At 30.6% G+C, this 19,007-nt stretch overlaps 1 protein-coding gene and 1 non-coding gene across 2 annotated transcripts; both read left to right on the forward strand.

The window, feature by feature from the left end:
• Positions 1 to 16,309: 16,309 nt before the first annotated feature.
• On the forward strand, positions 16,310 to 16,382 carry Trnaa-ggc (transfer RNA alanine (anticodon GGC)). The gene has a single exon. It is a non-coding gene; the product is annotated as a tRNA-Ala (tRNA).
• A 652-nt stretch (positions 16,383 to 17,034) lies between these two features.
• LOC132742689 (lactadherin-like) lies at positions 17,035 to 18,736 on the forward strand. The gene is made up of 3 exons (XM_060731155.1): positions 17,035 to 17,272; positions 17,963 to 18,139; positions 18,566 to 18,736. Exons 1-3 carry the CDS (start codon positions 17,141 to 17,143, stop codon positions 18,734 to 18,736), a joined length of 480 nt encoding a protein of 159 aa, XP_060587138.1. The 5' UTR covers positions 17,035 to 17,140.
• The last annotated feature ends 271 nt before the right edge of the window (positions 18,737 to 19,007 follow it).

Here is a 19,007-nt window from a genome sequence, read left to right on the forward strand (position 1 = left end):
TGGGATTGAGTGGATAGATGAAAATAAAGTCAATAAATAAAACTAACAGAAAATAAAAAATAAAAGAAATACGTATACAAAGAATAAGACACTGTAGTGGAAATCTGGGGTAAAATAGACCAGGGAATCTCACCTTTCTTATGGTGAAAAACCAAAATTTTTATTTAAATGATACTCAATAATTAAATTTATTGATGCATTCAAAAAAAAAATATGAAAAGCAAGACTAGTATAAATGTATATTTACCTGACAACTCTTACTAGAATTGTTTTTAATTCAATATACCTTCAAAAAATAATAACAGATATCTCTGTATTACTTGTACCAATATAAGTACCTTTAATTCACAAATTCCTGGTTTGAACCAGTATTGTTCAACAAAAAATGATACCAAATAATTCGGTTCAGTACTAAGTTGTCAGTACAATAGAAGTGCTGTCAGTACTTTTCAAGTTCCTGGGGTTAACAAGTACTAAAACATTTTAATATTCAAACAGGACAAAATTCACACATATATAATACACAAGCTGTATTTGGGCAGATATTTCGTAAATAATTCCTTGTAAATACCAGTACTTATTTCTTAAATATTTCCTGGTTGTCACCAGTACTTACCAATCCATTCACAAAAAATGTAGAATAAAAAGTACAATTTTATTCCTGGATATAACCAGTACTTATATGATTTATAAGTAATATACCAAAGAAAAAAATGGGCAATTCAAATTAAAATGTTTGGGAAAAAATCTAAGGATTTCTTTTTAATTTACCAAGAAAATACCAACAATTGATACCCTCAATCAATGACCAATTATTCCACCAGATGATTTGACACTGCTACGCCGTCCAAGAAAATAACTTACCAATCAAACCAACGCCAAAAACAAAACATACCGACCGCAAGCACTCACTTTCAATAAAAAACATACTTTCTCGCGAATTTGTTCTGGGTGTGAATTTGTTTGTTAAGTAGAGAAACACAGATAAGAAAGATAAGAAATAGAGTTTATAATATAATATGACTTCAATACACAATGTGAGCAATAAACACAGTAATCAAGATCATTATTTTTTAATATCTTTTTTCAATGTAATCAAATAATGTAAGATCCTAAAAAAATAACTTAATATCTATTCAAATATATCTAAACTAATTTTATTGTATTAACCCAGATAACTAAAAATAAATCAATGTATATCAATTACCTGTATTTACAAGTCAGACACTCACATTGATATTTCCATAGACATACATTACAAGATATGGTCCCTAATCCTACCTTAAAATTGAGTTTTCATGCTAAAGAGGTAATTTTTCTAGCAGAATGAAAAGCCTGACACATAAAAGTGTTCCTGTTATATAGGGGTAGCCAACCAAATTTTTTGCAAAATGACTTCAAAGAGGATTACCCCCATTTTATTGACATGTTCTGCTGATCACAGGACTGACATACACTTACTATAAATGAAAATATCCAAGTCAAAATTATCACAGAGACTCGTGAAATATTTCAATTTCTTCAGAAAACAATGTAGTGTTACTATTTAAATTAGTTTTTATACTTAAATATACCCAACTTTCATCCAATCACCTCATGAATAAATTGAATCATACGGTTTTTTCTGCACTTTTTCAGCCAGTTGCTGGCCATGTCACAATGCGATACCCTTACATAAACACTCAAAAATAATATATACACAAAGCTATTCACAACACATGAATTAACAGTAGTAGTATTTTCAAAAAGATTTGTAAAATATAAACGAAATGGAATTGAGTTTATTGGAGCTTGTATTAACTGTCCGAAATTTATGGCCTATCCGAAATTACCTAAAGAAATTTAAAAGATCACGAAATTGTGTGACAAGTTTACATTATGTGTGTTTCCTTAAATTAAATCAAATGACATGTACTATTTAATAAAAGAATCAAAAATTAAACTTGAAAGAAACTGAATTTAACCGAACATTTACTTAATATATGTAAAAATTAAAAATAATTTACCTTGTTATTAAATTTTCCGAAAACAGGTCACACAATATTTAGAATATGGGCCGAAAGTAGTTCCGAAGTTAACAAAGAAAACTAGTTCTTACAAAAAATGAAAAATACCACAAGAAAACAATAAAAATACACAAGAATAAAATGTCAACTTACATAAATATAAAAATCCAAAATCACAAAATTAAAATCACAAAATATCACAGTTCGATTGTCCGTATATACAAACTCCTTCGCGTCCTAGTTATTGCACTGTTTATTTTTACACTTCCTCCAGCTGATTACTATTTACAATAAAAGTCTATAAATATTTGTGTTTGGTCGTTGTGGCGCCAAAGAGCTCTATGAAAAAAATGTCGGGGAGGGGATTGGGTCGGGAGTTATACCTATGTGAATTACAAAGATGATTTCTTCTACTGCTGCCCTGACAGCCGCGGATAGGGATGGATCCAGCTACTTAGCCTGGTCTGCTTTGCCCTGCCAGAAACAGCTCGCCTGGTTCGTCTACTGATGTATTAACTGTTCAAAACTACTGACGTTTTATCATTTTTAAACTCCTTATGTTTTTATCAGTAATGAACTCCTGGTGTTTTATCAGTAATAAACGACAGTAACTGATGTTTCATCAGCAATAAACTCCTGATGTTTTATCAGTTATAAATGCATGATGTTTCATCAGTAATAAACTCATGGTGCTTCATCAATAGAAACTACTAACGTTTTATAAGAAATAAGCTTCTGAAGATTTATTAGCATTTTATTCAAGATTAAACTGATAAGGTTTTATGGATTTTAAACTCCTGATGTTTTATTGATATTATTATTCATGATGTTTTATCAGTTATAAACTTCTGATATTTTATCAGTAAAAAGTCTTGATGTTTAATTGATAATAAACTACTGATGTTTTATTAGTAAATAATTCCATATATTTCATGGGTAATTAACTGCTGCTGTTTTATGGGTAAAAAACTGCTGCTGTTTTATCAGTAATAAACCCCGGATGTTTTATCATCTCTTGATGTGTGATAATTAATAAACTCCTGATATTGTATCCATAATATACTCCTTATGTTAATGTTCAATAAGAAACAAGTAAAATGGTTTCCTGCGGTGAACATTTTAATGATATAATGATATTTCATTTAACTATTTTCAACATATTTTTTTTTTTTGGGGGGGGGGGAATAAATAAACGTTTGTATCAGGAATATAGTTGACAATTGAATAAACGAAAACTATAGAAGAAGGTCTTTGGAACTGGTGACCGTTGAAGACCGGAGAAGGTCGAACATAAAACAATTATTTCTTTTTAAGAAAATGATTAAATAGGCCTACCATTTTATGAATAATTCCGAGCAAAAAATAAATAAAGTAAACACACAAGTTTACGCAGAAAATAACGCAGAAAATAACTATTTATTATGGCAGATGCCACAACGAATATTTTAATTTTGTAGATTTTCAGTATAAACAATTTATTGTTTGTAAAATTTGAGATAGATATTAAAGAAACATTGATAATTTTCAAACACATCATTCAAGTTTTCCACCTTAAACGGTAAAATAATTATAGAAAATTAGAAATATCACGTAATAGTTTTTTTTGTTCTTACTAATTCCCTACAGGTAAATCAGTATCGTACCGGCAAACGGTATTTAGCTAGGTTTTCGAAAAGGTCAATTAACCAATCATGTACGGTTTACATATCACATGCTCCTCCATGTACCGAAAACAGGTCACGTGCTCCTCCATGCCTCAAACGTTAAACGCGTACCAATGCCCTGCGGTCTCCAGACCGCAGGGAATAACCCCGGATGTTTTATCAGAAATAAATTCCCGATGTTTTATCAGTAATAAACAACTGATGTTATATCAGTAATAAACTCCTGTTGTTTTATCAGTTACAAACTTCTGATGTTTTATCAATTATAAACTTCTGATATTTTAACAGTAATAAACTACTGATATTTCATTAGTAAATAACTCCGGATGTTTTATCGATGATATGGGCAGAAAGTAGTACCGAAGTTAACAAAGTAAAAAAAGTTCTTACAAAAAATGAAAAATACCGCAAAAAAAAAAAAAAAAAAAAAAAAAAAAAAAAAAAAACACAAAAAAAAAACAATAAAAATACACAGTCATATAGAATAAAATGTCTACTTACATGTCTACATAAATATAAAAATCCAAAAACACAATAAAAAAAAATCACAAAATATCACATTTCGATTGTCCGTATAATATACAAATTCCCCCGCGTCAAAGTTATTGCACTGTTTATATTTACACTTTGTCCAGCTGATTACTATTTACAATACAACTTTGCCACGGTCAGCACTGCCAGAAACAGCTCGCCTGGTTCGTCTACTCGTCGAGGAGCCAATTTGTAATGGTGGGGTTTAAAGATTTGGTTTGGCCTTTAAAGGAAATAACTACCGTTTTTATTATAAAAAGAGAACTTGGCTTAATTTAACTTTATCTACAGTAGGGAAATGTAATTTTCTAAGTTTCGGTGTAATGAATAAGTAAAATATTTTTTTGTCCGAAATAAGTATGCCTTAAATTAGGTAAAAAGCTTTTTTTGCAGAAATGAGTTGATATATAGGACATTCTTACTGAATAGGTCTTATTTGGATAAGAGAATGGACAAACTATGTTTAGGAAGATGCACTCATTTTTTAATGATCGATATTCTTTCTTAAAAAAAAGTACCAGTTTTTTAATGACACTATGTATTCAAAACGTGTTAATTTATAGTGTGTAGAGTTTAAAACATAAAATGCATTCCCTGTGAATACTCAAAAATATCTATTCAACATTTGAAAACGAGATCATACTGTTTCTGTATAAATCTTGTAATTATCAGTATTTTCAAAAATCAAATTTGAACTATATTAATCTTGAAAGTATCTGATGTCAGAATATTTTATTAGATTATTCATAATTCGTGTTAAACAGTTAAGGTTATATTAATTGATTGTGTGCATGTTATTTATTTAGTAATAAGCTTTGCTATTGATAAAAGCTTCATTTTATAATAAAACCATAATTGCTATTTTACAATGCGTTTAGGTTAAGAATGAAAACTGTATTAACTTGGAAGGAATGGAAATGGTAAACGAAACGTTGTTCATTGGCCTAGACCAGGGAGCACTGCAAGAACTTGATGAAAGTTTCCAAATCTGTCATTATAAACCAGTTTCGTGGACCAAAGGTAAGTCGCCATTATTAATATTCATTTGTCCTTTAAAGCTGAGTATTATCATTTTGTTGCAGAATTTATGTGTTGAATGACATATATTTATAATTAGTAATAAAATAAATGATGTACACGTATATGATAAAGGTAAAATGAAAAATGCAAATACATACATACGACTATATTTAACGTACTAGTATATACATGGAGCAAAAGTTGTTTTACGTTCGAAAAAATACCATGTAAGCTGTATGTTAGCTTTGAAAATTAAATAAACGTCCACTTGTGCATCCATCTTTAGGCGTGTATGTATTGTTTCGTATTTATTATCAGACAAAAGGTTTGAAACCAAATAAAGGACTTATATATGTCATTGAAGTTTCTCATGGGATAACGTGACATCCTTAGAAATATATACAATTTTGAAGATATTCTCATAAATACTAGTACATGTATCCAAAGATATATTATGATTAGAAAAGTTATTTCATCAAATTTACCTTTAAAGGTATAGTTTTTATGAAAGAAGCTTTGTTTAAATTATACAGGAAGCGACTTGTATCTGTATGACAATGGAGTTTTTTTTAAAGGTAAGCATCAACATAAAATAAAACTAAGTTCATCAGTAATAAACTCCTGATGTTTTATCAGCAAAAAGTCCTGTTGTGTTTGATCAGTAATAAACTACTGATGTTTTATCGCTTCTAAGCTACTGACGTTTTATCATTTTTAAACTCCTTATGTTTTTTATCAGTAATGAACTCCTGGTGTTTTATCAGTAATAAACTGCAGTAACTGATGTTTCATCAGCAATAAACTCCTGATGTTTCATCAGTAATAAATTCATGGTGCTTCATCAATAGAAACTACTGACGTTTTATAAAAAATAAGCTTCTGAAAATTTATTAGCATTTTATTCAATACTAAATTGATAAGGTTTTATGGATTTTAAACTCCTGATGTTTTATTAGTATATTATTCATGATGTTTTACCAGTTATAAAATTCTGATGCTTTATCAGTAAACATTCTTGATGTTTTATGGGTAATAAACTGCTGATGTTTTAATTAAGAAATAATGTATCCCAAACAGTGATTTTATCGCTCAATAACATCACTGTTTGGAGTTCGGATGCAAGGAATCATATCACGAGGGCGTAGCCCGAGTGATATAATGATGCGCATCTGAACGACAAACAGTGATGTTATCAAGCAATAAAATCACCGATTTGGATATATTATTTCGATTCTAACACGACATCAACAAATAAATGCTGCCGTACCTGATATTAAGGAAATTTGCGCCTGATTTGTTTCCGTACTTATTTTCAGCGCGTTTGATTTTTGGTGGTAACGTCACGTGTATAATGATTACGTCACATGTCTAAATATAGAACGTCAAACTGTGACTCTGTTGCATAATAACACACACTTTCGGTTCTTCTATGTTCAATAGGGAAATATGCGGGTCGTGTTAGAATAGTAAATAATTCATGATGTTTTATGGGTATAAAACTGCTGCTGTTTTATCAGTTATTAACTCCTGATGTTTTATCATTAATAAAGTACTGATGTTTTATCATTTATGTACTCCTGATGTTTTATTAGTGATGAATTCTGATGATTTATCAGTAATAAACTATTAATGTTTTATCAGTAGTTAACTCCGGATGTTGGCCGGTAATAAACAACTGATGTTTTGTATGTAAAAACTCTTGACTTTTTATAAGTTATAAATTCCTGATTTTTTAGGAGAAAAAAACTCCTGATGATTTATCAGTAATAAACTACTGATATTCATCATATTATATAGAAAATCAGACATACTTAATACATGGCACAATTTGTTAAAATTCATTTTTTATCTAGGAAAAAAATGTTAACACATGTTCAATATTAAGAATCAGTTTTTTAAAAAATTTGAACGAATGTGTACATGACGCTTTCTTGAAGCAATAACAAATTTAAGCTTATTTTGTAAATTTTTAAGTAACGAGTTAGGAGACCAGTTCAAACACATCTCTATTTAATTTGTTTGTCTTAAAGATATTTCAATTTGATAAAGTCTTGGTATTACTTTGCTATAAATTTATTTTTTGTGAAATATGAATATATCGATATAATGAATTTAAGAAACAATATATTCCATACAGTGGTTTTATCGCTTAATAACATCACTGTTAGGAGTTCCGAGGCGAGGAATTATATCACGAGAACGTAGCCCGAGTGATATAATGATGCGCATCCGAACGACAAACAGTGATATAATCAAGCGATAAAATCACTGATATGGATATATTATTTCGATTCTAACACGACATTAACAAATAAATGTTGCGGTACTTGATAGTTAAGCAAAATTGCGTCTGATTTGTTCAGCGCGTCTGATTTTTAGTGGATACCTCACGTGTATAATGATTGCGTCACATGTCTAAATATAGAACGTCAAACTGTGCATCTGTTGCATAATAACACACACTTTTTGTTCTTCTATGTTCAATAAGGAAAAATGCAGGTCGTGTTAGAATTATAAATAATATTCATGTGACTGACAATGACTTCTTATCCAATTCTCGTTTCTCAACATTTATTGAAAAGTTTAAAATTTTAACATCAAATATTAAAAATCACTTTAAAGTCTGGTACTAAACGAATTTTTTTCATTTCTAATATAGGATTTGCAATGACAAATGTCGGTCTTTTTTATGGGAGCCAAAATGACTTCGCTCAGAGCTTAACGCAATATGGTAATGTTGATTTATTTAATCAAAACAAACCCGGAAAACTAAACTTATTTAGTTATATCATCATAGAGAAAATTTTATTGTACTCGAATATTTCCTTAATGGCACGTTTGAGATTCTGCCTTTTTAGCCTGTTTATAAAGCACACGTGCTTGTCTTCTTCCCCTACCTGCCTAGTGAATACCTACCCTGAACAGCGTTAACTAGATATTTCTCTAAGATAATATGTTATTGCATGACTCTATTTGTTCTGGAAATTATATATTCGTACTCTTTTTGCTCTTACGATCAATCAATATCTCATTTTAAATGAAATCCTTACCAGGAATCACATTAGTGTTTAGTTTAAAAATTATAAATGCATTTGAATAAATATTTTTATTGTTATCTTAATCATGTTCTAAAGCTTTAGAGGTTATTTCGAATTCAATAATGATCATAGTTAATTGGAATGACCTGCAATGATAAAAAAATGTTATTATCAGCAATTTCCGCTTAGTTACGTGTTCAGCAGTTATAGATTGCTTTACCAAATATTGATATAAAAACAACCTGATTATTTTGTTCTTTTTTATCCTCCCTGAAGGGAGAGCATATAGTCGACAACTTGTCCGTCCGTCCGTCTGTCCGTCCGTTGTCTTGTCCAAAGCATAACTTGAAAACCATTGGAGATAATTTGTTTAAACTTCATACAGTGGTAGAAAGCATTGAGAGGGAGTGCAGTGTCAAATAACAATAACCCTATTTTGCCTGGTCTTTGAATTATCTCCCCTTAGAGAAATATTTTGTCCGGGACATAACTCTTAAACTATAACAGATATCAACATGGAACTTTGTAGATGAATAGATCTCAATTGGAAGATATGCAGTGCACAAGAACCATAGCTCTATTTTGTCCGGTTTTTGAGTTTTGTTAATTTAAAAACTTTGAACATTGTCCAGAACATAACTCTTAAACTATAACAGATATTAAGATGAAATATTGTAGGAAGATAGAACTTATTGAGTAGAAGTGTAGTGCAAAGAACCACAAGTCTGTTAAGCCTCATTTTTTGATTATCCCCTCTTTTAGAAAAATGTTGTCCAGGTCATAGCTGTAAAACTATAAGGGAAATCATCATAAAACTTTGTAGGTAGATATATCTCAATGGGTAGATGTGCAGTGAATAAGAATCATAACTCTGCCTTCCCAAATTTTGAACTTATTGCCCTTTTATTATTTTTACTTTTTGAACTTACTTTTGACATTTCTCTAAAATTATAAGAGATATCAACATGAATCTTTGTTGGTAGATAGGTCTTATTGAGTAAAAAAGCAATGAACAAAAAAACTCTGTTTTGCCCAAGGTTTGAATTATCTCCCCTTTTAAAAAAATATTGTCCGGGAAATAACTCTAAAACTACAAGATATATCAACATCAAACTTTGTAGGTAGACTGACCTCAATGGGTAAATGTGCAGTGCACAAGAACTTGAACTCCGCCATGCCAAATTTTGTAGTTATCGTCCTTTGTTCATTTTTACATTTTGAACTTTGTCCGGGACATAACTCGGAAACCATAAGAGCTATCAACATGAAAATTTGTAGGTTGATAGATTGCATTGATTTGAAGTGCCGTGCAAAAAACAGTAACTCTGCCTTGCCTAATTTTGGAATCATTGCACTGAGGGATATAACTCTTAAACTACAAGAGGTGTACTTTCCTGTGTCAAAAACCTTTTCGGGGAGCATCACTCGGTTCAAACTGGGCTCTTGTTTCTCTCGTTTTTCCTTTGCTTCTTTTCTTTCCTTTTTTGCAATTAGTAAACATATGATTATTTGAGATTTTAAAGAAAGCTAAAATACCAAATTGTACATATATTGTTTCAGGTATTATAAACCACTACTTATTCAGCACCGCCTTTGTTGGTGTTTGACACCTAAAATACTCTTAATCTATTTATTTAATATATACATGCTTACACTTTCTAAAAACGAAAAAAAAAATTGAATGTGTCTGCAAATTTCTTTTCATGTTGTTACAACTTTAGATGGCCTACCAAATCAGGAAATAAAAGACAAACAGATGAGTCATTGGCTTTTGCTGGATATGGGTGGAATGTTTTTTGTTGAAGGACTCATGTTCCCAAATTGTGAGTAAATAGTAACTATTTTAATTGAATTACTAGTTGTACATATATTGTGAGCGAATTATTTAGATACGTACTAACAGAGAGAATATTTATGTTTTTCTATAAATATGGGATACATTATTCTCGGGTATTTTGAAAATAAAATTTTCACGAGTAGTTGTAACCATGAGGTAGGGTAGATAGGTTCCTTAATTTCCTCCATATTTGGAGAGAAAACATATTTACAATTAAATACATTGTCATATCAACTATATATACATATGCATAAACAACATTAATTTTACTTCTATTAATAATGCATTAACAAACATTACAATATTTTTTTTGCGATCATTAAGCCTTAATTAAGCATTTCAGCATGTCCAATTAATGATAAGTAAAGAATTTCGTTCATTATTGTTATAAACAATGAATGTAATTTATTATCATCGGGTGTTTTGAAATTGTTGTTGCCATGCAACAGGATCATATTTATACCATGAGACATAAATAAATCCTGATTTTATAGGAGTATATACTTTTTTTCATAACACATTTGAACAACTTCTCTTTATCATGTATTTGCTTAAGTTTTAATTAGAAGAAAGAAAACCTGCAAGTCGCAAGTAGAAATACGGAAAATATGTTTAACTGCAGTAAAAAATAACTTTTCAACGTGAAAATGAAACATGTTTGGACCGATCTATTTCCTTTATGTGGTAAAATCACTTGATTTGTTTTAGATTACAGTAAATAAAGTTAGTGAGCCTGGTGAATTTAAGTTATTTATGCCAGTGAACGACTTTTTTTTTGGGGGGGGGGGGTGCATAAGGAAATTGTCTGAAAAAATCAATCATATGTATGATCAGACTTTCAAAAAATAGTTATATGTTTGATGATTAACAAAGTACTTAAAAATAGCTTTCATTGTTCTATCTGTTTGATTCCTCAATATATTTAAAGACCCTTTCATTTAAGCGATAAGCGTCGAGGAAGAGTTACTTTCCTTACCGGATGTGACGTAAATTGGCGGTAATACTATACAGACCGCGCGGAATTTTAGCATACTGAAAATTTAATGCGTTAATACTGATCGTTCAATTTGGTTGATGGTGATATGAAAAAATTGACTTATGCATAAATAAATTTAATATCAAGACAATAAAAGATAGACCAAAAAAAGATTAAGAATAATTCTTGCTACAGTGTAAAACAGCGGAATTTCAAAGTGAATATATCTATCAGAGTTTCTCTTATGCCAGGTCAAAAAACTAGTAACTAATCAAATTTTAATATTTTATGAACACCCATAAACACTGAATTTACCATATAAATTTAAATGGTAATTTTCTAGTTTCCTGTGTGATTTTCTGTCATTTAGAAAATTCGGGCCTTTTTATATGACTTGCGGTTAATTATTACGCAGCCGTATTTTTCGAAGCTACAGCATACTTACATTTATGAAACACAAATTAGCTCTGGGTACTGTGTATAGGCAAGTTAGTACGATTTAGCTGCCAGGTAAAACACGGTGCAACAATGTTCATTATTATGAATCAAACAAAAAATTGTAACCATGATCAGTTACCCAGCCATGATCTAGTATTGACACAGGGTCCTCTAAATATTTGAAAGAAATCGTTAACCTTATTATGGTCATTCATTTGGCCACACTTTTTGTATAATATCTTATATTTTACATAAATTTTGGCAATTTCGAATTCAGTCTGCCCATCTTACAATAGTCAGGAATCAGATCTTTACATCCCTTTATAAATGAATTTAATCGTATCTGCAATGTCCACCGAATCCCCTAATAACGTCATCTAAGGGAGGTTGCTTGAATCCGGTCTTAAATGAAAGGGTTTATTGTTCAGATAGATTTGTGGAAATATCTTGTACTTTTTGTATTCGTAGTCTCCTTTAATATCGGGTTCATAATCTTTGACGTTGTCCTCTACTTACAATGGAAAACCATTTTACTTTAATTAGATCAAGTATTTTCACTAACAAGGCTTGTGAGTTACAATGGTACTCTAACCAGGACAATGAATGGAGAAACCTGTTTACGGTGGGATTCCGACCCGTATGTCGTTAAAAACTACGACTTTCCCGTTGATGAAAATGTGTCTGCTGCTGAGAACTTCTGTAGATACCTAAAATATTTTGACAATTATTGCATCTCATGTTTCATTGCGCCAGCATTGAAAAGGTGTTGCTCTAGGGGAGGTAAAATTAGTTTCTTTCTTAAACAAAAGTATTTAAATGGTAGTAACGTAAACTTACTATCCATATTTGCTGTACAGACGATGATATTTTCAGAACAAAAATAAAACAAAAATTGTGTATGAGAATTTTTTTTTAACTTTTGATATGCTCTAGTATCGCATTTCAAAAATGTAGACAAATGAAATCAGTAACAACTTAAATGTTCAATTACATGATTGTACCTTTTAACAAATGTCGCAAAACAATTTGTTATTTTTAATTTTATCATTCTTGATATTTTCAGAACAAAAGTGAAACAAAAATGTATATGAAAACGCAAATTTTAACCTTTCAATATGTCCTATATGGTATCGTATTGAAAGAATGAAGGTAAAATGAAATCAGTAACAGCTTTGATGTTTGATTGCATGGTTGAACCTTTCTACAAATGTCTGCAAACATTTTTTTTTTCGATATGTTATTTTCATTTTTTCTAAAAATCAACCATTCGACCAATATGACTAAACCAACACAACAGATAAGACTGCAACGATGGGCAAACTTGCCTGTCTCGATTTCAGCAGGTTAAACAGAAAATTCTAAGCTCTTCCAAATAGGTCATTATAAATGATCTTTGAATGAAATATTAATGTAGTATTAAGGCTTTTCAAGGCTTTACGAAAGCCTGAACTGTGTTAATTTTGATATTTAAGTTTACACGATTGGTGGAAATGGAAGGAAGACATTTACAAAAATATTGATAGGCAATGACAGATATGCAATGTTTAGAACAGGATCAATTGAGGTTCCATATACACTTGATAGCCACTCCATAATTGAAGCTCATTTTCAAAAGTAAGTTACCGATATCAAAGTATCTTATTGTTCCGCTCTCGCAAATCCATTAATGACTGGTATTACTTTTTTGGCTCAGAGTTTGAGTATGTTCAAAGTACTTTAAGCTGTTGAAAATGCATCTTGTTAAAGGCATATTTTGGAAACAAAGTATTGTCATATTTGCTCACATAATACGAAAGTCGACAACTTGTAAGGATGAACAGTAATATACTCGTATCAGTTTTGCATTTGACAATTGAAACACAAATCGTTTGACTGTTTTTATATCGGATAATACTAAGCCACATGGTTCGCGTAATCAACATGAATGGTGCAAACTATTTATTGAACCATTACTTTATTTGATATTTAAAGAGGTTTTCATCAAATAGCCAGAAATTACTAAACAGATTAAGTGAATAGACAATGTCATTATTTAGCTGAACATAACTTTAAATGTTTGGTAAACAATTGGAAAAATAACACGTGTAAAACGTATTAGTAAATCAAGCTGAATACATGAAATGGATTCCCCAGCTGTTTATTGGTTTGTTTGTTTGATTGAATTTTACGCCACACCGAGAGAACCGAAGTAGGCTCGAATATTTAAATGAGTGCTATAATGTATAATTGACAGGTCAATAAAATCTGACTATACTCAAAGCATAAGGTCTTGTAAGACTGCCCGAAACTTCAATCATAGCTGGGTGGCAGAGGCGAATTTTTTCAGGTTTCAGTGGGTAAGGGATTAAAATTACATCAAATATATCACATGTTTATGTTTAAACAGACACATGTACGGAAGGTATATCCTATTGGTAACAACAGATAAGGATGGTTTCGTAGATTTGGTCAACAGTACTTCCGGCATTGAAGTTGTAATTCCTAAAGAATCCTTAACGAGTAAGAAATTCATTTTTACACCCTTGTTATATTATTTACTTTGTTTTAGCTGTGTTAAATTCACTGGGATTAAAGATCCAGCTGAAGTCGGTGTTAAAATAATAATTATTTAGGTGCTTCTATAGGTTTATATGACTTAATTAATTTGAAATGAGACAATCGTATTAATCAAAACTGATGTTACTAGAATGATATATGTAAATTCACTAAATAAGTTGTAAATGAGGCATATAAAATGTTAATTTTTAAGATAATCTTACAAAACACTCGATATGAATACTGTGTTTTGCTTTATTGTGGGCAGTCTCTCTCTAACTGAAGACTGATATATGTACATAGGAAGAAATACCATAAATATTATAAGTTTAGCTAACTGCATTTTGAATTCCTGAATTTCAAAAGCTTTAAATCAAAAAAGATTATAACAAGTATTAACAAGACATTTCCATATGTATAAAATATCATATTGATGTTAAACTTAGATATTTTGCAAGAAGCATCCCTTGTTGACATCTACAAAATTGATACAAATTATGCTCCTGGGGTCAATATTGGTCCTGCACAGTGGTCAGATAGATTAAAAAAACTTATGGTCATATATATGTATTCTTATGTAAAGTTACAAGTTACAGATCTCTTATTGTTCCGAAAATCATTCCACTGATATTAAAAGTGGCTTTGCCCAGTTGGTTGTGCTGTTGATGGGTAGCTCAGACCAATTTTCATGTACCCAGATTTATATAGCAAACATGCTTTGAAAGTATTTTTCTCCAACATACAACATACATTGCATATATTTTTAGCATGTATCATTTCTTTGTAAAAGTAGAATATCAGTTTATTGATGAATGTTTGTGTGAATTAATGTAACAAATGTAATGGGGTGTAATAAAAAATACAATAATTATTTGTAAGCATAGCATTTTGATTTATTATAATTTTAGGCATAATATTTTGTGCTTTTGAATTTCTGGTATAATATTATTTATATATATTTTTTTTAATTTTATAAACCACTTTTATCGTTGATTTCAATCAGTATATAATTATATTCCGTGACCAATGCATGGAGGTTAATAACCACCATTCTGACACCTGTCTGGAACCTGTCTTATCTGATTTAGTCCGGACCAGAAGACAAGTTCGGGTCAGAAAGGTTTCGGATAGATTAGAAGTTTTTTATGTTTGTTCGTGTTAATGGCAGAAAAGTTAAAGGAAAGAAAACGGGAATGCATTTGACATTGCAATCTCTTATCGTTCATTTTAATACATGTGAATACAAAAATAAATGAATAAAAATAAATAATAAAAAAAATGTTATGTCCTCAAAGGTATGTTAAGATACAACGTGAAACAGAAGGCTGAGACATTATCAAATATTCATTCCAGCATTTGTCAATTGTTGTTTACTTTTATCCGATTCAGTGATTATCCTAATTCACTGACAGTTTCAATTAACTTCCATTACTTAATAATGTGTCATTAAATTCATTACAAAATATTTAAAGATATTTCTACTTAATTTTATCAACATTGATAGGTGACGAATAACAATCAATCAATCAATCAATCAATCAATCAATCTTTATTTAGCAATCGGCATAAATATGCTTTTGGCCATTTACAAGTAGATAATTATAGAATATGGCCAAAACAATTAAGCAACCATGATAGATATCAATGCAAGCTAAATGTTATTTTCGCACCTTCGCAGATCATACATTTCACCCATTAATCAAGCGAAATTTGCGAAATTACTCTTATCAGTTGTGTGTATGTTTAAACCTGAAAGGTGTGCGATTATTGGTTATTTTGAATGTAGGTGTGACATTTGGCAAAATCTGTTCGGATCCGAGAGGTTAATTTTAGAGTAAAAGAAAAACAAAAAATAATAAAAATCGTCCGGAATTCGGAGAAGACAGGTTCCGAAAGTTTTACTATTGAAAATAGAACGAATAAATTCGGGACCCGTCACTTCGGATAAGAAAGGATTCCGTATTAGAAGGGTTCGGATTAGCAAGGCTATGTATATATACATGTATATGCGGTATGCCGATTTTTCGTGCGATTTTTCTATGTATTATTTCTCGCTCATGTCTTTCTTTCTTTCATATATATTCATTCTTGGGCGGGAATGGTCTTATAAAATAATAAATGTGTTTGCCATAAGAAAGTAATAATAGTGACTGAGTCAGACAACTGCGGTAGCTCGCCACTATGGTAATAAAAGTGATGAAGTCACAATAAAGATAAAAATAACTTAAATAAACAAGGCCAATTAGCACGAAGAAAAAGCAACGGCCGCTGTTGTGTAGTGGTTAGCATACTGGACCGGCAATCCAGAGACCCGTGGTTCGAGTCCCGGCTGCGGCGTGCCGATATATATATATATTTAAACGATGTACCGACCATCTCCTCTCCTATATATATCAGAACATTCAAACGATGTACCGAGAACTTTTAAAAGTCCTGCTATCTGTGCAAGAGGAGATTCCTCAATAGCACAGGAAACAAAGATGAAAATTACAGACTCGGTGTGACCGACTCTGATTATGGTAGTTGATTAATTTACCTGATTAAGGTAACTTTTAATATCATTAATACCAATTTTATCATATACATTAGGCTTTATAAGACTTGAAAAGAGATTATGTTCGCCTAACTAGATAGACAAGTGTTGTGCCAAACAACTTTAAATCAATCAGCTTCTCTCAATATTGTTATGCAATGTTTTTATTTTATGACATTTTCTAATAATATATCATTTCTTTGGAAATAAGAGAAAAGATAGGAAATACCAGTCACATTTTTCAAATGATTCTATATCAAAAAGACAGAATTAAAAAGAAAAAAAAATGTAACGATGGTAGATAACACATTGCCATTATTTAAATAATGTTTGTCCGGTGAATATTTTCGCAAGACAAGAGAATGGTATTTTCTTTCAATTGAAACACGCTATCTTGAAACGTTTTAATTATGATATCCACACTCATATAAATTTTAGCGCGTTTGAACATTAAACTGGGTTAATTTCTAAATCAAAGTTACTGTTATATATAATAGTGAGTTTATTTACTTTTGTTTGCAAAATTTCAGCTCAGAAAGAAATATTTAACAATGATCTGGGAATGCAGGACATGGGTATAACGGACGCGCAGATATCGGCATCATCTTCGTTAATTCAATTTCCACCTGAAGCAGCTAGACCGTTTCAATCTGGATGGTGTTCTGACATAAATGATGAAAATCCCTATATAATGGTAACATCTTTAATCTGTGTTAATGTATATATTTTAGTAAAGGACAGTTTTATTTTGTTTCAGTATATGTTCGTATTTATTTCCACTTGTGAACACCAATAGAGTACATTTAAAGTTTGCTACCTCTGGAAAAAACAACATTTTGATCTCGATGCTTACTCGATGAAACACTTTATCAACATTTGGAGTCTACTCTTGTTGTGTGACTTATTAACAGGGATCTAATATTGTTAGGTGAATGCATTAATAATGAAATCAAATGCAAATTATGTCATGTTTCTGTAAACCTTTGGTTAAGTAAGAAACAACAGCTTTTGTCCTCTTTATTTGTTTTTCCCTTTATTATCTAACATGTTGAAATCGGTATTTCTATTTGTAAGCCATTACGAAGTCGATCTATTCTCTGGTGTGTGTTGACTCTGACATTAGCGCTAATCGAATAAACAAAATCAGAGGTAATAAAGAATAATTATAGTGAATTATTTATATCGAAATTCTTTGACATAAAGTCCTTCGAGACTTGTAACCTTTAAGATATGAACACAGATAACTAAATAAGTTTTTACAATTATTGCGTGATTGTATTTATCTTTGTTTAGAATGCATGATACACTTTCTTCATATTGCTGCTCTGTTCCTATTGTTCACTAGACCTTTTGCCAGATTACATTTCTTACGTTCCTAATGCAGATTGATTTCCTCAAAGATACAACAGTAGAAGGAATTGTGATTTGGAACTGGGAAAAACTGACAACATCTGTGAACAAGATGTTCTTTAGTAAACGTTATTTACCGATGGGTGCAAGAACCTTTAGTTTTTTTCACCGATCATCCAAGAACACAACCTGGACAGCAGAAAAAACTAGTGTAATTATGAAAAATTGTTTATCTTATGGACCTTATAAGTTGCAATGTTTATCAAGACCGGGTTGTTAAAAATTCATAAAAAGATAACCAGCGGTTAAATTCATTATACTGTGGTAAATGTTTGTCTGTTGGATAAATACTATTACTCAAAATTTGATTTGTTAGCATTGTATAAAATTAATCTGGTAACGTTTAGCGACTTAGTAGTTTTTAAATCAAACAATCATCAATCACGTTGGCAACAAAATCCGAAGGCAATACCAACATAAGCGTTGTGAACATAAATAGATAACTAACGGTGTTTTTTTCTATTATTAGTATAAAATACCCACTCACCTGACATAATTCATATTTTTCAGTAAATTGAAACAATTGTTTGAAAATTTATGTTCTTTTGTTTGTTATTCATTTTCTTTTTAATCTTAGGACATGTTTCAATTTGAAACATTTCATCCGACGGTTGATCCTCAAAAGATAATATTTGAAGAGCCTCTCTATACACGCTTTGTAAAAATTAACATCATTCAGCCGTTGACAGAGGGGTTCAAATGCTTGAAATTTGAACTTATTGGTTGTCGACATAATGGTAAGAAATAATAAAAAAACAATTTTGGAATGAAAAACTTTTTTAAAAGTCTTTTGAACGCGTCTTTTATTATATCTACGTTTAAAAATAAGAAGGGGCCCAAAACAGAAAGGGCCCGGGTTGGGCATTTAAAATTGTTCATATTTAACTACATGATTTTCACTGATGAAAAAGGAGTATTTTATCTGGGTTAATTTTTTTTATCCTGTAATAAACAATTTGGTAGTAAAATAGTAACAAAAGAAGTGCTTTTAAAATATAGTTCTGTATAAATATTATGGT

The sequence above is a fragment of the Ruditapes philippinarum genome, unplaced genomic scaffold (assembly GCF_026571515.1).
Source record: "Ruditapes philippinarum isolate M1 unplaced genomic scaffold, ASM2657151v2 ctg4102_1_1_1_1, whole genome shotgun sequence".
NCBI classification, from domain to species: Eukaryota; Metazoa; Mollusca; class Bivalvia; order Venerida; family Veneridae; genus Ruditapes; species Ruditapes philippinarum.